The 24,149-nt window shown below is 41.2% G+C and overlaps 2 protein-coding genes across 12 annotated transcripts in view; one reads left to right on the top strand and one right to left on the bottom strand.

Annotated features, from left to right (window-relative positions):
- Positions 1 to 3,076: 3,076 nt before the first annotated feature.
- CEP55 (centrosomal protein 55) lies at positions 3,077 to 16,606 on the bottom strand. Of its 7 annotated transcripts, none has more exons than XM_083443633.1 (10): positions 16,325 to 16,582; positions 13,655 to 13,846; positions 13,053 to 13,337; positions 10,212 to 10,271; positions 7,090 to 7,231; positions 5,624 to 5,928; positions 4,807 to 4,878; positions 4,191 to 4,316; positions 3,829 to 4,058; positions 3,077 to 3,434 (listed from the first exon to the last, which is right to left on the bottom strand). In XM_083443633.1, the coding sequence occupies exons 2-9, from the start codon at positions 13,811 to 13,813 to the stop codon at positions 3,849 to 3,851; spliced, it is 1,359 nt and encodes a 452-aa protein (XP_083299759.1). In that variant the 5' UTR covers positions 13,814 to 13,846; positions 16,325 to 16,582; the 3' UTR covers positions 3,077 to 3,434; positions 3,829 to 3,848. The 7 variants fall into 7 exon arrangements, with proteins under 7 accessions (XP_083299759.1, XP_083299762.1, XP_083299764.1 ...); XM_083443636.1 differs by having other exon boundaries at positions 5,624 to 5,925; XM_083443638.1 differs by having other exon boundaries at positions 13,754 to 13,846; positions 16,325 to 16,553.
- A 4,587-nt stretch (positions 16,607 to 21,193) lies between these two features.
- The window catches only part of MYOF (myoferlin), a 77,250-nt gene continuing 74,294 nt past the window's right edge, over positions 21,194 to 24,149 (top strand). For 2 of the 5 annotated variants that reach the window (XM_083443561.1, XM_083443560.1), the window contains exon 1: positions 21,194 to 21,398. In XM_083443561.1, the coding sequence (XP_083299687.1) occupies positions 21,311 to 21,398 (88 nt within the window). In that variant the 5' untranslated portion in view covers positions 21,194 to 21,310. The remainder of the gene's footprint in view (positions 21,399 to 24,149) is intronic. The other 3 variants (XM_083443564.1, XM_083443563.1, XM_083443562.1) reach the window with 3 other exon arrangements.

Genomic DNA, 24,149 nt, shown 5'->3' with positions numbered 1-24,149 from the left:
ACTAACTGCCATTTCTGAACAGTCTTGCCACCTTCAAGGGCAGCCCTGTATTCAATGTGTTGCTGTGGTTTAATCTGTAGATTGCCAAACCATAGGCACCTAATGGCCAGGCTCTCCCTATCTATGAATGGCTTCAGCTGGCAAAAGGTGCCCCATATCACTTGAGCTTCCAGGGACAACACTAGATCTGTGTGTCTCTCCTTTGGGGAGGGTTGTACATGTTGGAAACCACCTCCCTGAACAGTCCTGCCTGCCTGCTCAGCAATGGTACCTCCATTTTGTCAGCTTTGAACATCAGTTTATTGACTCTTATCCAGTTCATTATTGATTTGACACTTTTGATGATTCTCAGCTCTGAATTCTCAAGACAGCCTCACTATAAACAGTTTCATGCAGAGGTTGTAAATGCTACAGGGCTGAGCCCCAGCATCACCTTCTAGAATTGACAATCCAGTGGTATATAAAGCCACTGAGAGGTACAAGAGAAACAACATGTTCTCAGTTCCCATCATCCTAACATCTGGTTTGATGACTATCAGAATACAAGGAATTTTGTCAGCTCTTGACAACACACGTTTTGACAAGTATTCCCCTGATATACTAGCTTGAACTTCCTGCTCGATTGCTGTTTTAACTGTTATGTTGTTGGGCGTGTATATTATACATTTGAACTATGGATGTTTTGAGAGTTTTGGTGAAATTGTTTTACTACGGATTTTAATTATGGGTCGCATTATTTCTAATGAGTTTTACACCTGTTATTTTGTGGTTGGTTGTTTCATGTTTTGTGAACCACCTTGGTATTTCTTCTTGAAATGAAAGGCAGTAGATAAATTCATTTAATGCTACTAATAGTTTACTTAAGGCAGCAGACAGCTTCCCTGCTAAAATCAGGTCTGAAGCTAGATTTAAATGGACCCAGGTAATATTGCCCGGAGGAGACTTGAGTGAGCATAAGGCCTGGTGATGAAAAGGTATCCAATGGCAACAGGTATAATATATTCCTGCCCTGCCTCCAAATCCTTGTCATAAAGGTTTACATACATGCTTACTAATGGGACTCCCTGATCAACACAAGCCTACACACTTATTGCTACATTTGTTAGCATTGGAAATGCTACAAAACCGTTTTGGCTACAGCGTGACACCTCTGCAAAGCTAAACTAATGAAATGTTCTATAAAGTGACTTGAGAATTTGGACCTGGGATGGTACCTTGCATCTCTTTATGCTTGCTTAATACTTCAATACAGTAGTAGAACTCCAAGGCTTTAATAAAAAGCTGAATTATTTAGTGTCAGTATAGTTTCTTTGAGTAGAGTGTGTGGGCAATTCAAGGATATTAAGTTATATTAGTATTACTTATCGTTTACTTTTGGGAATCATAAATCTATATTTGAACAGATTGAGTTTATCATGAGAATTTGAAACCAAAACTTAGTTGCATAATCCACTGCATTCTGCGTAACGAAAGCTAGACAGAAGATAACGTGCGCCAACTGGGTCAGTTTGTTCCAGTCATGTAAAAATTAGCTTTTCCTCAAGCTTGGTAGATTTTTACCATGGAAAGCTACCTGGATAAATACTATGCCAATCTTGGGCCTGCCCTCTTTTCAGAACAGTACAAAGCACATTTGTCACTGACAACCCCTAATACCTCAACGTTCCGGAAGGCAACATTGAGGGGAGAAGTGTCAAAGTCAGCTGGTTTACAGAATAAATTTCCTAATCATGTGGCAATAGAAACACACAAAACTGTACCACTGCCTTAGCCAACCCTTCAGCTGTTTTGGACTATTATTTCCATCAGCTCCAGCCAGCATTGACATGCTAGCTGAAGCTAATGGGAATAATCCAAAACCTCGGGAAGGCCTCAGGTTGGCAAAAGCTGTCCTACATCAAGAAAGTGAATTTCTGTTGGGGGAGAATCAATACCACAAACTTTTCTTTCTTTTTTGCAGAACCCAGGTCCACTCAGAAGTCTTGAGTGTACTATCTTTCTCCAGAGAAGAAGCACATTTTGGAACTAACCCAGAAGAACAGTCCTTTAACAATACATGGATGTGTGTGTGTGTGTGTGTGTGTGTGTGTGAGAGAGAGAGAGAGAGAGAGAGAGAGAGATGGAGTGTCTCGCTTTTTGATTGGTCTTGTCTGCCACTTGGGATATGTGGTCCTCCCACAAACATAACCCCCCACCCGAAAACATGGCACTTGATCCTGAAATGTTTGTCCACTCCTGATTTAAGGCAATCATATGTTTCAGGGATATAAGAGGCTAAATGAAATAAGAACATTGTAAAGAAAACCTTATTTTAAAAATAATGTCAAATTTTTTAAAAAGCTAAAACCCGTACAACACAACCAATCTGAAAAACCTTTGCTATTTGAAGGCAGCATTCTGTTTGATGCTTTGTTGTTAAAAGGGTTCTGCAGAGTGGGCTGGGCAGGAGTCGAGTGCAGTGCTAAGTGTGGTGGTCCTGGTGGCTGGAGCTCATGCTTGCTCTACCACAAACCAGTCAAGATCAAAGCACGTCTGAACACGAGCCTGGCCAAATCCGAATTTAAGAAAAGAAACTTCAGAATTGTACTAGCCAGTTTTGTCTGGCGAGATTGCAAGATAGGACGTTTTTCTTGTAGCATGGTCTCTAGTTTGGCATCTGTTCACCTAGTGCCATACAACCAACAATATCTGTTTCCAGATTGGTGTGCAATACCTGCAAGGTGATTCATTGCAAAGAGTTTGCATGCCAAATTGGATAGTGATTTTACAAACACAAGGTACGGGAATTTCCAAAATATAAGGCATTACACCCCAATGGGATTTCTGAGAAAGAGCAGTGACTATTTACAGTCAAGTTAACGTAGGCTGGGGAGGTGGCATAATGAGAAGAGTTAAGGAAAACAGGGATGAGGAACTGAAGGAAAATGAAGGTGATCTTGTGTATTTTAGGGGATAGGAGAGGATGATTTCATGAACTTTGAGAAACACACCACTGCATACATAGATACAATTTGCCTAGCTGTTTGATTTGCCTTAACGTTCACCAGCTATTAAAAAAAGACACAGAGAGCATTGGTGGCATAGCCAATTCTGTTTTATTCATTTAAAAACCATTTCCTCATACAGGTTCCCTGATAAATTATATCCCCAGCTTTTAGCTGTGGGATAGCAGAGTGCAAACAGGAGTGTATTTCAAGCAAACAAAATGGCTGCAACAGTCTTAAGAGGCACCCTGATGCTCTGAATTTGGGGTTCACTCTTTTTTTCTGCACACACACACACAAAATGTTTGATGGAAGGTAGAAGAGGCACTATATAAATTTTCTGCTACACGCAATTGTCGCCACACATTCCCTCAGGTGGGCTACATCTTCACAGAGACTCATATATTAGAAACATTTTCCTTTCTGCCCCAAGATTCTGAAAATGCATTTCTGGAAACAGACAATATATAAAGCAGAGAATATTAATCCAGTAAAACATACTACATATATCTTTAAGATCGAAACAGGAGTGTTTGGCAGTAATTTTGTTGACTATTTGCATGGGAGTATTTGGTCATGGAAAATAAAAACAAACCATTTCTACTGGCTCCGGCTGTGCAAATATGGCACAATCAGTAGTTTAGAATTTACATTACCACTCTAAAACAAAACTGTTTCCTGTTTTCGTAGATAATGTTAAGGACTAACCCTTTGTAAAACAATAATAATGAGAACAGAAGTGCATATCATGGGAACAGGAACTGTGGTCCTTTAGAATCTTGCTGCTTTTTTTTTAACAAGCCATTATTTTCTGTCAAAAATACATGGGAGCGACAAGACATACCTACAAGTTTGTCCTTGTATTTAATCTGCACAGAAGTCAATATGGGCTAACAGCTCCCTATGCTGGCTTGTAGGATATTGTGCTTTGCATTTGGGGCACTCCAGGAAACTTTCATCAAGAAGATTTGAACGTTTGGGTGAAGGACATTTGTTCTGTATTGTCAGCTTGTCTTCAAAGGCAGCCTGGAAGTTGTGTAAGACTTCTGTACATCCTCCACACTCTGGAAGCTTCTGAAAAAAATGAATTGGTGCATCTAAATATTTCCCACTACAAATTAGTAATATTCCTTTATAGGTCCAGCCAATCTTCTTAGCACTACACTGAATTCCACCCAATGACTCTAGAAACACAGTACTACTCACTGAGGGCTCAAGGCGAGTTATTTGGTCCCTTGCCTTGCGCAGCTCCTTAAGGACTTTGCTCAACTGATGCTGCAAGTTCTGACGGTCGAGCTTCTCATTCTCAAAATCGGATGTGCATGCCTGGATCTGGCAAGAAACGTTGGGTGAAAAATCAGAGAGTCTGTTACACATGGCGGATTTCATGCTAGAATTACATGAGCTCCTTAGGAAAACAAAAGGTTGGATCTAAAGCAAATAAATAAATTAAAGCCTATTTTGAAGGGTCTGTGCAATGTATTTTTAATGTTCTGCTACTGCATGTACACACACAGTTGTTAAGTCCTTTAATATTTCTAAAAACTTACTACCATAACTGTAGAATTAAAAGAGTAGAGATTCTACAGAGGAATGCCAATTAAATGATTAATGGATTTTAAATTCCCACTTTCCTATCAGCAGTAAGTACCAAGACAAATCACTATCATGAAAAATGCACAATATATCTCAGTATCAGGAAGAACAGCTTACTTGCTTGTATTGTAATAAAACTGCCTAAAATATTAACATGAATATTATGCCTATGGGTTTTAGTTCTGACTGAAAAGTGTCATTAAAATAATAGTGTGTAACCTGGTACCTGCTGTTCCAAAGCTGTTATCCTCGTGTGTTCTTCCTGCTGTTTTAGCAAAGATCTCTGAAGCATCTCAACCTATACCATGTGTAAAAGACTATATTAACAAGACAATTCTATAAGGTGGTTTCAAATAATCAACCTATGTAAATCCATGGGTTTTTGTTGGTTTTATACAACCTTACTCGTAAGATGGTAGAGCTGCTGCTCCAGGTTCCTTGCTTTTAAAAGTTTTTAAGCATGCTGAACAAGTATTTTTAGGAACAACCCTATTATTGGAATTGTGTTTTATATTGCTTTTATTGTTGCACTTTAAAGTATTGTAACCCACCCTGGGACTTCAGAGGGAAGGGCGGGTAATAAATTAAATTAACAATATTTTGCTTCTACTTGGTTATGCATCTCACCTAAGAAAAAGGGACAGGGTAGAGAACAGTGGTTTCCTCCTTTTCCTGCTGCCTCCCCCCCCCCCCCCGGCCATGTTTCTTTGCTCAAGTGACACCCAAGGAGACCCATGCATGGAAGCACGTATTGCTTGCCAATATAGGACAGATATCTAAGCAAAGATGCTGCCTGTCCACACTTGGTTGATTTCAGTGGTAAGGGCCCTTGAAATGCACATTCCTTTGAAAGCAATGCACTGTGGCTAATCAGCATTGGCACTTGCCACATTTATACGTGCATCTGATATAATTCACAGCCCCTTGAATTATGGAGGGGGAAAGGGGTAGGGATTATGTTGGGCTTGGAGGTCATCTTCCACCCCAACTCCATAAATGTGTACATTGTGAAAGTGAAATCAGCAACTCCCCTATATACCAACCTGAGATGAGAGTGCTTGTGTTCGTTTCCTTTCTTCCTCAAGCTGGTCTCTGGTCACTTCATTTTCTTGAGTAAGCCTCTGCAGCATCTGCCCTTTGAGGTTGTTTTCGTCCTGAAGAGTCTGAATGTCAGCCTGCTTGTGCGACTTTAGTAGACTATTTAAATTCATCACCTCCTGCTTGGCTTCGTCATACTTCCTTTTGAATTCAATGAGGTCAGAATGCAGCTGGGCTACGGAACGCCTTTCTGTCTCTAGATCATTTCGGGCGGCTAGCAACAACTGCTCGTAATATCTTTGCTTATCTTCTGGCAGGAACCCACAACAGAACATGGAAGAGAAAAGAGTGGGGGGTGGGGATGCTTCAAAAAAGATCCTTAGCAAACTCGCACCCGCAGAACATATTTGCAAACAACAATGAACAGCCTTATTCTAGACTCTGCCTTGCCCCTTGCCCCCTAAGCTGTATTTCCTTATTCAAACTTACTCAGAGGAAAACTTAAGACACTAATACATTGTTAAAGAAGAACATATTCTATACCAGGATAGGGGGCAGATCCAATCCACGCCACTATGTGGCAATCTTGCAATTCCTCGGGAGGGGAAAGAAGGGCCCCTTCTACATTCAGCAGACTCTACACAGCCAAGCTGCCGGGGCAAGGCAGCAATGGCACCATGAAGGGCCCCCAACTCTAGCCCTCAATCAACTTGGCAAAAGTTTTAAATAGGACCAAGGCACACGCCTTTTATCAGAGGACAAGGCTAGCCCCATCACTTCCTGATGATTCCATGAAGTCCATCCCTTTGATGACTGAGGACTCACAGAACCACCACAGAGCTAATCGTGGGACAGACTTCCTCACAGCGCTACAGCCAGGTTATAGATCATCAACAGCTAAATCGGCTAAAAACCACCAGATGCTTAATGAGCGTGTGTTATAGTAACAAGAGAAAACTGATGGGTTTCCAGGAAGAAACCAGACACTATGTATTTGATGGATGTGAAATCAGCAAACTGTAAAGCAACATGTGCCAATGACCTGTTATCAAGAAGTTTCTCCACAAGTTTCTGCTCTATGGAGGTAGCTAGTTCTTAAGAGATGCACACACTCCATAATTTTTTCTAATGATCCATGCTTTAAAATCCACACCTACAAAACAACTTCATATGTCTGCTACAAAAACGAATGTCACATCTGGTGACTTGAGTAATGCCAAGACAACTCAGTATTTATTTATCCCAACACCCATGATTCGCACCTAAGCAACGATCAGTATATATTTGTACACCATTTTTTATTTTATTTTTACAGCATGTGTTTAAGTATTCGAAAAGAGTGATAATTTAATTTAGTTTTCTGCTTGTAAGTGTTCATAGCTAAAAACAGAAAACTGATCTGGGATATCTTTCTCCATATAAACTACTTTGTCGTGCAATCTGTTGAGCCTGAAGAAAAGCCAGCTAATACCTTCTGCCCTGGTTTCATTTGGTTGGTGCTGGTTAACAGTTTCTAGCTGCTGTTCCAGTTCAAAGAGCCTTGCCACAAGGCTCTGAACGTAGGCCTCTCGCTGTTGGTCATATATTAGCCACTGCTGGTTTTTCTCCAGAGCCTTGAGAGGGAAGATAATAAGTAAGTTGGTTAAGAGTTGCTTCCAGGAAAGTATTGATAACTTACCTTTCTGTAAGTCATACACATATCAGTACATGAAAAGCATCCTACTTGGCACAGGCACCTCAGCCCAAAGAAGACTGTGTTTTTCAACTTTATGCTTTCTGCCAGTTCTGAAATATTTAACTGTTAAAGATCATGTGAACACAAGTTTCAATAAATAAAATTCAACTTTACTCTGACTGCAAAATGTACCTTGGAATTTCTGTCAGTCACTCACACATGCCTGTTTTTGCTGTTATTTATGCAAGAGGTGTTTAGCTGTTATCAACCTAATAAAACATGCCTAATACCACCAAGGAGCACTCCCCTAAATCTGAGAAACACCCTTTGGGTATTAAGAGGTACTGCCATCACATGTTTTCCTCCAAGTGATTCGCAGTGTCAGAAACTAAATACACATAAATGAACTTACTTTTAATCAAACAACCAGATCAGCTTTTATTTAAGATCAGGAAAACCTAGTAAAGATAGGGCGAGTATAGGCATACCATCTGCTGATGTCATTGGTTATCTCTTGCAAACAATACAGATTGTGAAATACTCCGGGAAACAGAAGCTACTTGAGAGATTTTCCAAAGCACTTTTAAGCAAGTATTATTCTTAAGATTCACTTCTAACGATGACAATGCTACTGAAACCACACTTATTCACATTATGAAGCCTCAAGATATTTGCTTCAACATACGATTCCAAGAGTTAATTATACTGTTTTAATAAGATCAGCAAATTATTATTTTGTAATATAATTGCATATTTTGAATGTTAAAGAAAAATAGGCACCCCAAACAAGCTGTGAAGTTGGCTATGGATAGGCAAAGCAATTACAAAAGCGTGGTAGAAGGTTGCGTTTCCTATTCCAAGACCTATAAAAATTTATGGCTCCGTGCAGCCCAAACAGTCTGTACCTGTGCTACCTGGTAAATCTCCTTTCTACGTTAACTTTGGCCAGGATCCAAAGAACTACTTGGGCCCGCAAAACAGGCTTGTGCTAGCGCAGTGAAATTTGACTTTTTCTTGAACCACCACCTCCCATGTCATACTAAACAGTCTTCAAAATGGTTTTTAAATTTCTGGAGTAGTTTTTACGCATCCCAGTGGCTGCAGGTAGGGGGCATTATATACTTTTTTCCAAGGCTCACAGTACTATTTTCCTGTGTGTGTGTGTGTGTGTGTGTGTGTGTGTGTGTATTTGACATATGGAAAAGTTAGCTACACCAACATAAAGGGCAGCATCCAACAAAGTAGTCTGTTAGCACAAGGACTTCCACCTAAACAATGTGACTTTCCCTACCTCTCTTCTGCGCACTTCCTAGACTGCTCTGGGTGTTCCCCCAATCCTCCAGAGCAAATTTAGTTAGGGTGTGTAGGGAGGGAAAGTTCTGTTGTGCAGCCATAAATCCTTGTGATAACAGAACTACTTCATTGGACACTGCCCAAAATCATAGGCATTCAGTCCTGAGAGGCTCGCCTACAACTCTATACAACAGTTCAAGCTTCGAGATATGCATTTCTATACAATTAACCACTCTAATTGCTAGTTTAGTGAGAGTGTAGTAGCAGAGGCTTATACACAGTCAAAAGGTAAATGTCAGTCTTGAAACATTATTTTGCATTATTTCACACCCATGGAGGGAAATGCAGAGCTTGTTCGCCTGTCACTGTCCCTTTTGCGTTAAAAAAATAATAATTCTAAAAGATGCACATTATTAATCATACTTAGATGCAGGTGTGTAGCAAGGAATGAAGCCATGACACAGGTAGGGCAGTGGCTCCATCTGAGCAAGTGAACAATGGCAGATGCCAAAGAGACCAGAAAAATTTGGTCTGCATGTAAACACCCTGGTGACTAAATACAAGGATTCATCTGTAGATCTCAGGGAAGTTACAATATTAAAAACTCAAATGCATAATAAGAACAAAAATAAACCAACAATTCTCCTTTCCGCAACACATTCATCACATAAAGCTTGATTGGGGAAATTTGCCCTTCTTTGAAGGAATCGTAAAACACCTGAACATAAACTTGGATTCAGAAGCACAACCTATAGATAGGGCATCATCTGTGGTGCAGTGCCGAGACAATCCCACAAGCCAGTCACAGTTACTAGTTTGTGCAACATTTTTGAAGAAATGCTGGGCTGCATAATTCTCATTTATGGTGAAGTAAAGGAGACTCGTGGAAGCAGGTATAGCTCACTGAATCCTTGCCCCCACCCCAAGTGAGGAGATCGAGTAGAGATCTGAACATGGCCCAAACACAGCACTCTAAACATTGCCAATTCACATTTCTGCGGCACAAGAATAATTAGAAGGGTCACTTACAATGCCAGCTAGAACACTGCTAGCGTCTTAAAGGGTACTTGCATTTTAATGCAAAGAAGCCCATAAAGTACCATTTTGTATCTGCTTCACCTGCCTGGGAACTAATTCTTATGTGAAGTTGCGGGTGAATAATGGGCTGGAGCTGTTGCCTTCAAGTTCTGAGTAGTCTGCCAAACATAGCCAGATACTTGTGAATGTAAATCTTGACTAGACAATAGATCTTGGTCTAATCCAGGATGGTGGTTCTACTTCTTGCACTCTTAAGTTTACATATAAACATAGGAAGCTGCATTATTCACAGGGATAACACGGGTCCATCTAGCTCATTATTGTCTACAATGACTAGCAGAGCTTCAAACGTGGGTCTCTCCCAGCCCCACCTGGAGATGCCAGGGATTGAATCTGCAACATTCTGTCTGCAAAGCAGATGTTCTGTCACTGACCTCTACCATACACATCTTTTTGGGAGCAAGCCCCTTTTCGAGTCCCTAGAACTTGCTTCCAAGTAAACATGCAAGGGATTGGCCTGAACTATTAGGTATTTCTCTTCAGTACACACACACACAGTGCCATTTTTTTTAAAAAAAACAACTTACATCTTTCAGTTGGATTTCAACTTCATTTGTTGGTGTTCCAGTGCAGTTTATACCAGTTTCCTGCAAAACACAAACCAGTTCAACAGTTTGATTTTGCTAAGCTGGGTGTACATGTCTCTTATTTTTAGACAGGAATATATACAACCACATCACAGCATGCATTTTGCTAAGACCAACTTGTTCTATGTAATAGGAAAAGCATCATTTTAAAAAGCCAATTGACTTCTTATGCACACTACATCAAATATCTTCTGAAGAATTATTTTCTTCTGTATTGTGGGTCGAAAAGGAACTACCTGCAATAGAAAAGCTTCATTAAATTCACTATGGGATATGCCCCCAAAGTCTCAGATTCCTTTGATTAAGCTCCAATGATATTGCTTTGATTGCTCTGACCAACTACATCCCCAAAGAATATAAAATATTACACATCAACATTACATGAAAACCAATTAAAATGCAACATGATTCAGCCAATACACTTGAAGCAAGCACCATGGCAACAGTACAGGATAGGTTAATATATTCTTCATAGAAAACTAGTTCTACAAATGCTTTTGCAGCATGGCGCACCTTCAGCAACTAGAACAAGGATAGTGCTAGATGCAGTGCTAGATGCACCTTTGAGACAGATTGTTCCAGAGGTGGGGGAAGATGACGACATAAAAACCCCTACACCCATCCCTCTACTTCACCTGGGATGGGGCAACCATGAGGGAAGAGGCATTCTGTCGTATATTTAAGCGCCAATCAGTTTAGGAATGTATGTTGGACTCAGAAGCATACCAACAAGTGCAACTCCTTCAAAGTTGGTGTGGCCTGGGTTCATACTGGGGTGCATTTTGCACTAGTTGCAACTTTTACGTAACAGGGGCTCCTCTAAAATGGATTTCAAAGATTTCGTATTTTAGGTATTGGGAACTATTTTCAGCAGACACTATTAAGTTACACACCGAGTTATTTGCCAATCTGCGCTTTCCAAACCCAAATGGGGATTCAGAGGGCTTTTGCAAAACTAGGGTAATATATATCTATATATAGATATAGATATATATATATATATAAATACACACACACACACTATGGAAGCCTTTTCAGTTTATTAAACTCAGCCCTACAGGAGTAAGTATATTGCCCATTAGCAGAAATTAATTCCCTTCTAGCACAAGGCTAAACTGACTTGAACGTAACCTGCGTTCAAGATACATTTTCAACAGTTGCACATCCTAGCCACATCCCATATAAACATAAGCATGCTTAAGCTATTGAAATCAATGGGCTTAAGTGCATTCAATTCTGTACTGGACTGCGGCCAAGGTGTTTTAAATACTTGGATTCCCGAATGGCATACTAAAAATTAAACAAGGCGCTAACTTGTCGCTGGCCCTAAAAGATCAGGACTAACTTATTTTCCTGTAAATGTTTCATCACCGGTTGAGAACGCATACAGCCAGCCTGTAACTTATACAGTGGTACCTCGGTTTACGAACTCCACAAAACCGGAATTAGTGTTCCAGTTTGCGAACTTTACCTCAGTCTATGAACGGTGGAAGGGCATCGGCGGTGGAAGGCATCATTAGGGAAAGTGTGGTTTAAGAACAGACTTCAGGAACAGATTAAGTTTGTAAATCGAGGTACCACTGTATATGCCTGTTTCACACAATGCAGCTGATGTTCTATTGCCACCTACCTTCTCTTCATGGTATTGCCATAATTGTTTTCCACAATATTCTACGTCGAATCAAAAGCCTTTTGCAAGGAATCAGACTCACCAACATTCCGTTTACCAAGCTGGAGACTACTAAAGTTATCTGCTGATGTTAGCAATGCTAAAAATCTGTCGGTGTTAGCAATGGGATAATTAACGGGCTAGCAAAGCTGTTAAATTGTGGAACTTGCTCCAGCAGGAGACAGCAATGGTTTTTACAAGGAGATTGGACAATCTGGCGGAGGATAAGCCTATCAAAGGCCATTAACCACAATGGCTGTTCTCTACCTTCACTGTCGGAGGCAGTATGTCTCCGAATGCCAGTTGCTGGGAATAGCAGGTAGGCAGAGTGTTTGCGTGTTTCCCACAGGCCACTGCAAGAACAGGATGCAGGACTAGATGAGCCATTAGCCTGATCCAGCAGGCTCTTTTTACGCTTCTTATGTTAAAAGAATTTGGTCTAAGCTGATGGTATGCATCAGTTAGAACAGAGATGTCCATACGGTCGACCACGACTATGGCCCCGTAAGCCACCTAACCCAACCCCCTGCTCAGTGCAGGAATTCCAGAGTTAGAGCATTCCTAATAGATGGCTTAGGGACGCGGGTGGCGCTGTAGGTTAAACCACAGAGCCTAGGACTTGCCGATCAGAAGGTCGGCGGTTGGAATCCCCGCGACGGGGTGAGCGCCCGTTGCTCGGTCCCTGCTCCTGCCAACCTAGCAGTTCAAAAGCACGTCAAAGTGCAAGTAGATAAATAGGTACCGCTCCAGTGGGAAGGTAATCGGCGTTTCCGTGCACTAATGGTCAGGGGTCCCTTTACCTAATAGATGGCTGCCCAGCCTCTATTTGAAGGCCTGATGCAACAACAACTCACCACCACTGTAGGCAGTTGGTTCCATTGTCAAACTGCTCTTACCATCAAGAACATTAAGCTAATGCTGTTTTAATTGTAAATGGTATGGCTTTCATATATTTTATATGTGTATATAGCTTTAATTCTATCAATGCTTAATTATTTTTAAATTGTTTTCTATGCTTTAAGCACTTCTCATTTTTATCTGTAAGCTGTCATTTGTCCTGTCATGGAAAGTGGTGGGGTAATAAATATATAGCAACAGCCATAATAACTTACCTGGGAAATCTGCACATTATTGGCTCTATTTTCAAGGTCTGAACAATTTGTAGTAACTGCAGATAACTGGTTTTTCAACCGATCCACCTCTTCTGAGAGGGAATGAAGTAGCTGTTCTCTCTTTGCCACTTCCTGTGTTTTCTCTTCTAGTTGACTAAGCAGAGAAGTAACATCACCATTTTTACTTTTGATCTTCAGCTTGTCTTTCAGGAGCTGAATTTCTTGATTTTTTTCTCCAAGGATATTATTACATTTTGCATTTTCTGTTTCAAGGGCAAGTATTCTCTACATGAAATGTAAGCAAGCATATTATCACAGTTAACAAGCCAATTTTGAAATAAAATATTCTTAATTGTACAGGGCAAGCAATCATACCGGTACTGTTAGCAACTATGATGGTATAATTGGTGTTTTGTGGCAAAGTAACTGCTATCTCCCAAGTTATGACTTTGAGAAAGAAGACACTTTAAAGGTTCAAAATTAACATTCGGATTTTAAGTAATATGCAATACAAAATCACTTCATTTGTTAAATCTTCAATGATTCCTTTACAGTTAACAGCACAAGACAGGAAGTTTTGCATGCAGAAATGTTTATATCACCTCCAGGAATCTGTTCTTTTCTTCTGGTGTCATTTTTCTTTTGCCCTTAGTGAGGTCTTCCAAAGATTTTTTAAGGGCTGCATTCTCTTTCTTATATACCTGCAACTCAGATTCAGATTTGGAATCACCAGACTTCAATCCCCACTTGCCGATATTCATCGCTTTGATGTCCTTTGATGTCCTTCAGATTTTCTAAAAATAAATAAATAACCAGGTACCATTGAAGGAACAGCCTCTTCTGTCCTTGCATTATGTATGTTTCCTTGCAGTGTCCCAAGTGGCTTGCAATAAAGCCTCGATTCAAGTCTCATTAAATAAGCTGAATAACTCGTCTTTCAGCCTGATCTTAAGCAAGCTTACTCAGAAGTCTAACCAAATTCACTGGGACTTCCTCTATAGAAATTATTTTAAAAATTTGGAGCCGTAGAGCTGTAGTCAGTGTAGCACTATGGAGAACTTTCCTTCAATGCTAGGATTTTGCACTGGGCAAAGGAACATTCTCTCCTTCTCCCCTCCCTAAATCTGTTCTGGAGTTCCCCTAATCCTCTAAAGCAGATTTGGAGACAATGAAGGGTGCACAAGGGAGGAAAGGTTGGGCGGGGGGGGGGGGGGAGAGGAAGTACCACCGTATCCTTTTGCACAAATGTTTAATTGAATACCACATTTGGTCCCAAACATGCATAAAACAAGATTATAGCAGTAAGTTTGACTCACAAACATTTTGAACAGAACAAAAATCCCCATTCAAAGAACATAATATTTCCACTGAAATAGGCAGTGCTCCTTCCAAAGTTAAGAGCAGCAAAATTAAAAATGTGTAGAATTTGTGGGCTGATAGTTAGAATCAACAACATAACTGCAAAAAAACCAAACTGAAATATTTATGATCCCTGTTACAGTTATAATACTTAGTTAGTCTGCAACAAAACATCACAATGGAATATATAAAAAATGCAGCTGTGTCTGCCACATCATGTGATGCTTGGAAAATGTGGCACAAAGGAAATAGGAAGTACTGAAAGTTCATAGGGATTAATACATTTTATTATATACTGTAAAATTATTATTATATGAAACCACTAGTAGACTTCTGAGAGAATGGCTGGCACAATACATTTTGCCACCAGCAAAATCCCCCTATCAAGCTGTATAGTATGCAAGGTAAGTCAAGTTATTCTGATACCTGGGGCACAACATCCCACAAGTACTTCCCCTTCATCCCTGGCAATAACAACACAGTAGTAATTCAATTAAATAACAATTTGCTGCCTTCTGTAACACCTCAAAACATTTGCCTTATTATTATTATGTATTATCATTAGAATGTCTTGCCTACCAGAAGCTCCAGGGTTGCATTACAACGTTACAAAGTACGATAGGTACTAAAATCAGGCATCAGATATTTTATGCAGCTTGCTACTCCCAGCATCCCTCTCCCATCTGAAGCTCAAGCACAATATAGTCTATTTCCCCCTTCCCCCTTCCCTTCACTACTTGCAGGCATACTTCCTTAACGCTTCGCTTTGTTATTTTTAAAAAAACAACAACCGGAAATGTAGTGCAGGTGCAAGAGGCTGCAAATTTCATCAGAGCCATCATGTTAAACCCCCACGGTGTTGCCACTTCTCCAATGAAAACTGGTCCCTGACTATTGTTTGTCCCATAGAGGAAAGATTACAGTCATTTCATCTCCAGGAGAGAAATCACACCCACCCACCCCAGATTTAGCAGATCTCCCACGCAGCACAGTAGAGTCGTTTATTGTATTTGGTAGGAAACTTGGGGTGGCTAGAAAATGCCTAGTGGAGAAGTAAAAAAAGAGATGGATAGGGAGGAGGTTTCGCTATGTGGGCAGGCAAAAGCTGGATAAGGCAGATTGCACAAATCTTGGACCATCACTGAGAATATGAGTGCTGAAGAGGTGTTTGGTCCGTGGATGTATACAGGGCCGGATTTAGGTTTGATGAGGCCCTAAGCTACTGAAGTTAATGGGGCCCTTTATATGTCCAGCTGTCCTTTGTCAACAACAAATTGTTGCTGTTTTTTGGGTTCAATATATGCTATATGGTAATTTATGGACCTAATAGGTATCTAAAGCCATTTGCACATAACAAAATAGAGTATGTATTTTAACAAAGTAATTGTTAAACGGAAAGTATTAATAGTATATTAATAGAAATATAATAATAGTATATTAATAGAAGTATATTAATAGTATATTAATAGTGAACTACAACTGAGAATAAGTATATTAATAGTGACATAATGATTAAGCTCTAACTTAAAATGATTTTTTTATTCATAACAAAACTTGATAATGCAAACACATTGGCATTTGGCAATAAATGAAATTCCTTTAGAAACACATTTTTTTTCCTTTAATTTTTTTGGGGGCCCCCAAGGGAGTGGACCTTAAGCTATAGCTTGTTTAGTTTATACGTAAATCCGGCACTGCATGCATGCATGTACAGTATTTGTTTTGTCCCTGCTGCAACAACAAAAGCATAACGCCCTCTCCCCTGGAGCGCCTTATGGAAAAGCAGAGCAGGTGCAAGGCAGCGAAGCCAACCCAATATTCTGGGGACCCGCTTTTCTCTCCCTGACCCTAAGCCACCCCTTCCTTCGCCCATCCCGAGCCGAGCTCTCTCTCCCCCACTCCGCTCCGTTTACCCGCTTTCTTTCAGCCTCGGATGGTCGCGAAACTGTGGAGAGACCGGCGAGCGAGCGACGGGAGGACAGGGCAGCGTCAAGGCTGCTGCTGCTGCTGCTGCTGCTGCAACAACGGCGGCGGCGGCGCCCCTCCCTTCCTTCCACTCTCCGGGAGGGACGCGGAGGGGAGCCGCTTTACCGCTCCTCTTCGAACCCGGCCCCGCCCGAGCGCTTGCTTCCGGGAGTTTGAATGCCGCGGCTCCGCTCGACGCCATTTCCGTTTCAGTTAGAAAGCGACGGGGCGCGGGAAGGGTCAGAACGAGACGAAACGCCGGTGGAGCTGGAGCTTGCGCGGAGAAGGCGGCGCGAATGGCGGTGATTCAGAAGGGGTGGGGTTGAAGGAAGTAGGCGGAGAAAGAGAAGTGGGGAGGAGGACGTTGGAAGCTTGCAAGTTGTTTTTGCGCGCCTGCCTCCTTTTCGGAATACATTGCCCTGCTGTGGATTTTGCAGTTTCAGCATCCTTCGCCGCTGCAGAAGCGTTTTTAAAATTTCCATCAGCAATTCTGAAATGGGTGGTTTTCAATGTAGGAACTGTAGCAGACTGAGCGGATCGACGCTGATTAGCTCGTCTGTAACTTTGTGCGAAAGAACACAGCAAAGCAAATAATAATAATAATAATCGGTGCTTTTTTCTTTAAAAAAACACAAAAAAATGTTTAGGGGTACTTTCATTCTGACTCAAGAAAAATTTCCATCAGCAATTCTGGTATGGGTGGTTTTAAATGTAGGAACGTCTGAGTGGATCGACGCTGATTAGCTCGTCTGTAACCTCGTGCGAAAGAACACAGCAAATAATAATAATAATCGGTGCTTTTTTCTAAAAAAACCAAACACCACAAAAATGTTTAGGGGTACTTTCGTTCTGACTCAAGAAAATCACCATTTTATAGTTCAAGTTGGGGAAATAAATACAGTAAATGGACAAAAGTACAAAGATTCACAAAATGTTTAGGGGTATGCGTCCCCCCAGAAAAAAAGCACTGATCAATAATAATAATAGACGGAGCTTCTCTCGAGCAATCTTGACCAGAGACCAGGTTTGCCTTATGGTGCAGATTTTGCTCACTTGGTTACACCGGCATGCGCGAGAGTAAGGGCTGCACGAGGTGTGGGAAGGGCTGTGGATCAATGGCAGAGCCTTCGTTTGACATGGAGAAGATTCTGACTCCGAGCATCTCCACTTAGAGCTGGTGGAGAGCCCTGTGTGAAATCCCAGACAGCTGCTGCCGGCCTGTGCAGACATTACTGAGATGAATAGACATGCTTCCTATGTGTTTTGGTACCTAAGATTGGAAAATATGAATAAGCACCACAAGGCACTGACAAGGTGACACATGTCTCCTCCCAAGGAAGTAAGATGGAGTCCAGATTTTTTATGATGGTACAGGATTATAGCCTAAATCCTGTACCGTCATAAAAAGTCTGCACTCCATGTTACTTCCTTGGGAGGAACTCATGACTCTTGATAGATCCTGTCAGCGAGTAACTCTAATCTGCTGAGAACTACATGGGTGAAAGCTTTCCCCAAGTACCCAGCAGGGGGATTCCACAGTTGTTACAATCATGGTGGTCACCTTTGTTCTTATAGGGTCACAATGATGGGGTTGCACATGTCTTATGGCACAGATCCTTTCCCCCAACACTGCAGGAGAAGGCTGTAGAGGTGCATCATGAGGGAGGACTTAAGGCTTTCAGTGCTTCTATTGGGATTCCATCCTGTCCTGGGTCTTTGCCACATGCCTGAGAGTTGATGACAAGCGTCAGCTTGTCAAGGGAGGGAGGGAAATCCAGCTCTTCCAAGACAGGCAGAATCTGGATGCTATCAGTTGCTGTGTTGGGATTTAGATAGATTGGTAAAGAAAAGGTGTTTTATATGCATTTTATATAAATAACACTGTGACACCAGATGGTGCTGTGGAGTCCCATCTTTCTCTATATGTATAAAGGTAAAGGTACCCCTGCCCGTACAGGCCAGTCTTGACAGACTCTAGGGTTGTGCGCCCATCTCACTCAAGAGGCCGGGGGCCAGCGCTGTCCGGAGACACTTCCGGGTCACGTGGCCAGCGTGACATCGCTGCTCTGGCGAGCCAGAGCCGCACACGGAAACGCCGTTTACCTTCCCGCTAGTAAGCAGTCCCTATTTATCTACTTGCACCTGGGAGTGCTTTTGAACTGCTAGGTTGGCAGGCGCTGGGACCGAACAATGGGAGCGCACCCCGCCGCGGGGATTCGAACCACCGACCTTTCGATCGGCAAGCCCTAGGCGCTGAGGCTTTTACCCACAGCACCACCCGCGTCCCCTCTATATGTATAAGTTTAGGTAAAAGTAAAGAACCCCTGACAGTTAAGTCCAGTCGTGAACAACTCTGGGGTTGCGGCGCTCATCTTGCTTTACAGGCCAAGGAAGCCGGCGTTTGTCCACTCTGCAGACAAGTTTTTCCAGGTCATGTGGCCAGCATGACTAAGCCACTTCTGGAGAATCAGAGCAGCACACGGAAACACCGTTTACCTTCCCGCCTATTTATCTACTTGCACTTTTTGGGGTGCTTTCGAACTGCTAGGCTGGCAGGAGCTGGGACCGAGCAATGGGAGCTCACCCCGTCATGGGGATTCAAACCGCCGACCTGATCGGCAAGCCCAAGAGGCTCAGTGGTTTAGACCACAGCGCCACCCGCGTTCCTGTCTATATAAGTTTACAATGTGTTTAACTGAATCGCTTCTTTGACGTGTCTAGATCCAGCCTTGGAGACCATTTTTTTCCAACGAGTACAGTTTTTGATAGTGCTCTGCCCATCTATTAACAGTAGAATCATAGAATTGTAGAGCTGGAAGGAACCCTGAAGGTCGTCTGGTCTAACCCCTTGGGATGCAGGAATCTCAGTTAAATACAACCTCTGCTTAAAAACCTCCAAAGAAAGAGTTCACCACCTTCCGAGGGAGTCTGTTCCACTGTCAAACAGCTTTTACTGTCAGAAAGTTTTTCTTGATGTTTAGCCAGAGTCTCCTTTCTTATAACTGGGATGCATTGGTTCAGGTCCTAGCCTTTGGAGCAGGAGAAAACAAACTTATTGTGTCTTCTATGTATCAGCGTAAAAAAAGGCTATTTGTTGCCTTACAAAAAAACAACAGTTGTTGGGGATTACATAGACATCCTGACACTGGTAAGTTAAGTAAGACCTGTAAGAAAAGTCTTTATCCTGATTATTATTATATAACTATAATTTAATCTCTGTCTCTGTTGTTAGTGTGCGTGGAATTCTGACGACATGGCATTCAAGAACATGGAGGTATAAATTGGCTGTACTTACCTTGCACAGGTCAACGGACTTTAAAATGCCATTTATTCCAGTGGCCTGACCTGCCATGGCTCTTTTGATTCTCAAGTGATGACTAATTAAATACGACTAATTAAAGAGAGAGACCTGCTAGATTGTAATGTTAAAGTGATGTCTAGAATGTGTAAGATGTTATTTGAATGGGAGACAAAAGATGAACAAGTGAAATCTTCAATGATACATTGGGCAATAGATATGGGTCATAACAAAGAAATGCAGGCATGGAAACAATTATGGAAAATGGATATAAAATTTTCAGCATGTTATGGTTTAAGAAAACATTATATGAACATTTATGTAGATGGTACCTAACACCTGGTAGACTGGCAAAAATGTGGTGGTCTTGTATTAAGGTTAAAGCTTACTAGGAAATGATTTATAATGAATTGAAAAAGATGCTAAAGATAACATTTGTTAAAAAAGTCAGAAGCTTTTCTCTTTTGAGATCAGAATTACCTAAACAATAAAGAAATTTATTTATGTATACAACTACCACTGCAAGAATGATATTTGCCCAAAAATGAAGGAGTAAGAAGTCCCAACGAGAGAAGAATGGTTACAGAAGCTAATGGAATATTCAGAAATGGTGAAACTTACCAGAAGAATAAGAAATCAAGATAACAAACTTTGAATAAGGAATGCAAATCGTTTGTTGAATTACAAATTGCAAACAAATTAAGACCTTAGCAAGATTATTGTAAAAACTTGCAGTTTCTAAAACATATAGGAAATGGATGAGAAAAGGAATAGAGTTAATTTGGATACGCAGGAAAAAAGAAAGAGAACACATTTATGGAACCGCAGAAAGAGGGGGGTGGAAGTTGAAGATTTATATATAAGAATTGTTTCCTTTTTTGCTGAAATGTTTATTTGTTATAAATTAAAATAATATTTATTTATTTTAAAAAGAATGTTCTTTTTTGTTTTCTTTCCTAATATACTGATTGGTGAAAATACATGTACTGTACACAACCATCTTACAAATTTATTTCACAGGTTATTTTTGATCCCTCCAGAAGGGGGCAATCTAAGGCTGTTTTGATTGATTGAAGTCCTGGATGAAAAAGAAACAAAAAATTGACGGCTGATGGCATGTGGAAAGAAGTTCGTTTCAAAAGGGAGAACATTGCTATGTTTTATTGCAAAAGTTATATTAACTTCTTTTCACATCAATAGCAAAACGAGGGGTGGGGGAGTTCTGTGCGTTACATTCGTATTTCTTTCCCGACTATATAATTCATATGCAAAAAGATTCCCACCTCTTTATAAACCACCATACTTAGCAAATTCCTTACTTTGCACTGCCCGAATTCACAAGTTGGTACCAATTTTTTCTAATACCACAGGAATGGTGGGTGTCAGCTTACACAAACCCTCCCCCTACTTAGTAACTAACTCTCTCTAATACCACAGGGAGTCAGTTTACACAAATCTCTCTCTCCCCCCCCCCCCTTTAGTAACTAAACTCGTCATAGATCCACCCATCAGCTGCACTTTACTGTAAAGTGCCATTTCCAGTCTCCTCCTGCTGGCACTTCAGACTGGAGGCTGCAGAGAGTCTGAATTGCACAATTCTTCAAAAACTGCTGCAGTTTAAAAAACACTGAAAACCATGCTTCGGGTAATTGTGGAATCCGCTTCCAATATCCCTAGACATAAATTTGGAAAACCAGATCCTATCGTGTCCATTATTTTTAAAGGTAAGGAAAGCTAACTTGTGAAAGATTCTTTTAAGCAAGGGTGTTTTTCAATGTGCCAAGATGCCATGATAAAAAGTGTAACAGTTCTGGTAATTTGCAAATCACATACTTCTGAAGAAAGTAGTAACTTTTGTATAACACAGGTGTTTTTTTAAGAAGTAGGGTGGCATTTTGTGGAGTGGCTCTTTCTAAACTTCTGTTTAGAAAGGCTTGTTGCATCTACGCCCACACATAGATAGAGCCCCCTTTTAGTTTGGATTAATGTGTAAGTGAATTTCACCTTAAGAAATTACTTTTTTGCAACAGCAAATAGTGATTTTGAGTGTTTTGTTCACATCTTTTTATTTTTTATGGAAACACAGATTTCTTTTCCTGTTTGCCATAAAATAGTTTTTAAAACATTTCAAACATTAATCATCTATGTTGTTAGACTCCTTCCCCCTCCCTGGAGGCTTTTTGCTTTTCGGACTTTGTGCTTAGCAAAGTAATAAAAGATGAGGGAGAGAAAAAAGGAAGCTCATTTGTCCATAAGTGTGAAACTGACAGATTTATTCCACTTTTCTTTGGTGTAAACTTTGTGGCAAATTTCAGTTTGTGCTACTTCCTATCCTCATAAATAGATGGTTGTAATGCTGTTATGTTAAGGTGCATATAGAGTCGTTTGCCTGATCACATACATTAAACTAGGGTCGCCATGTTTCAAAAAGTAAAAACCAGGACACCCTGAAAGACGTTGTTGAGCTTTTTTCGATTTACTTGCCTAAGATCCAGGACAAAGCACCACCTTTTGGAAATTCCCCCTGATGTCTGCCTTTGGAATCCCGGTAATGTCCAGGAAACTCCAGACGTATGGCTGCCTTAATATAGTTTAGATATATTATTAGATATATTATTCTTGGATGCCTGTGCTGAACTGAAAAATAGATTGTAAGAGTTTTACTGGATGCAGATAACTGCAGGATACTGAGTTTACAATAGGCTGAGATTATTTAAATAAGGAAATACAGTGCAATAAGGAAGTTGGTTTGTACTGCAATACTTGAAAAACTTATTACTGGAATATTTGAATGGCATTGTGGAAAGGTGTGAACCATGGTTTCCTCTACTCCTAGTTGGGTTGGTTGTTTTTTTTAAAAAAGGTTTCTGTCTACTTCAGGCTTCCTCAAACTCAGCCCTCCAGCTGTTTTTGGCCTACAACTCCCATGATCCCTAGCTAGCAGGACCAGTGGTCAGGGACTATGGGAATTGTAGTCTCAAAATATCTGGAGGGCCAAGGTTGAGGAAGCCTAGTCTACTTGCCATATTTTAGGATATTCAGCACCGTCCTTCTGTTCTGCTTTTGCATAAAACTCAAACGGTGGCTTGTGAAACAGGAATTTATGGGTGAATAAATGCAGTAGTTACAAACCAACAGAGCAAGCCTTCTATTCACATTACCATCGGACTTAAGATATACTACTGCTGTTCAGTTATTTCTAAAAGCTCTTTGAAAGCAATAGAAGGGAACTTATTGGTGTTAGGCCTGGGGCTAGGGCAAAGTTGCGCCATCTATGCGGGTGTGGCTATGGACTGATGTAGTATAGGATGTGGAATGTGCTCCTCCCCTGTTCTTCCCACAACCCACCCACATCTCCCCCCCCCCCGGCTACTCTACCAGCATATCAAGGATGTTCCGCCAGTGTGTCTGTCCTGGTGCATTGCATTTGTTATTCCCCTGGACGATCAAGGCTTCCGCTGAACCCCACAAGTTCTCAACCAGTAGATCTGCAGCATAGGATTACACCCCTAAACTACACTTTTGCAGACCATTCTTGGTTTTTCCGAGACATCACTTTGTGAAAAAGCCAAAGGCTGGTATATGATATTCATGATTTTTTTGTGATTCATTCATGGTTTACACAGTCCATATTTGAGCTTGCTCAATGTGTATTTACCTTTAAAAAAAAAAACTTAGCTGGCTGGACTTTTGCACGAGGCAGTGTATGGGTAGCTTAATCGTAGGATAGGGGTCAAATGATATATTGCATGTTATCTTTATTTACTATTTTCCCCTCAGCAGTACAAAAAGCAGCTTACCTTGGTGGCAGGGCTGGGAGGGGTGTAGGGTGTGTTAGGTGATAAAAACCGCATGGGGTAAGGATTAAAGACACCCTCTCTGTCCCAATCTAATTCTCTCTTCTGTCTGCCTGTTGGCCTGCCTAACAACAGGTGAAAATAAATTCACAGGAACATAAAGAGCTACCCCATACTGAGTCAGACCATTGGTCTATCTGGATTAGTAATGGATGTGGGTGGTGCTGTGGTCTAAAGCGCTGAGCCTCTTGGGTTTGTTGATCAGAAGGTTGGTGGTTCGAATTCCCGTGACGGAGTGAGCTCCCATTGCTCTGTCTCAGCTCCTGCCAACCTAGCAGTTTGAAAGCACGCCAGTGTAAGTAGATAAATAGGTACAGCTGCAGCGGGAAGGTAAATGGTGTTTCCATGCACTCTGGTTTCCATCACGGTATTCCGTTGCACCAGAAGTGGTTTAGTCATGCTGGCCACGTGACCCAGAAAGCTGTCTGTGGACAAACACAGCCTCCCTTGGCCTGAAAGCAGAGATGAGCACCACAACCCCATAGTCGTCATTGACTGGACATAACTGTCCAGGGGTCCTTTACCTTTTTTCATCTTGTAATGACCACACTGACTGGTATCAGCTCTCCAGGGTTTCAGGCGTGGGACCTTCCCAGCGCTACCTGCAGATGCCTGAGA

Source organism: Podarcis tiliguerta (assembly GCF_965153285.1).
Source record: "Podarcis tiliguerta genome assembly, chromosome: 5".
Taxonomy (NCBI): domain Eukaryota; kingdom Metazoa; phylum Chordata; class Lepidosauria; order Squamata; family Lacertidae; genus Podarcis; species Podarcis tiliguerta.
The sequence above is the reverse complement of the archived record's forward strand: the minus strand, read 5'-3'. Positions and strand labels throughout refer to the sequence as shown.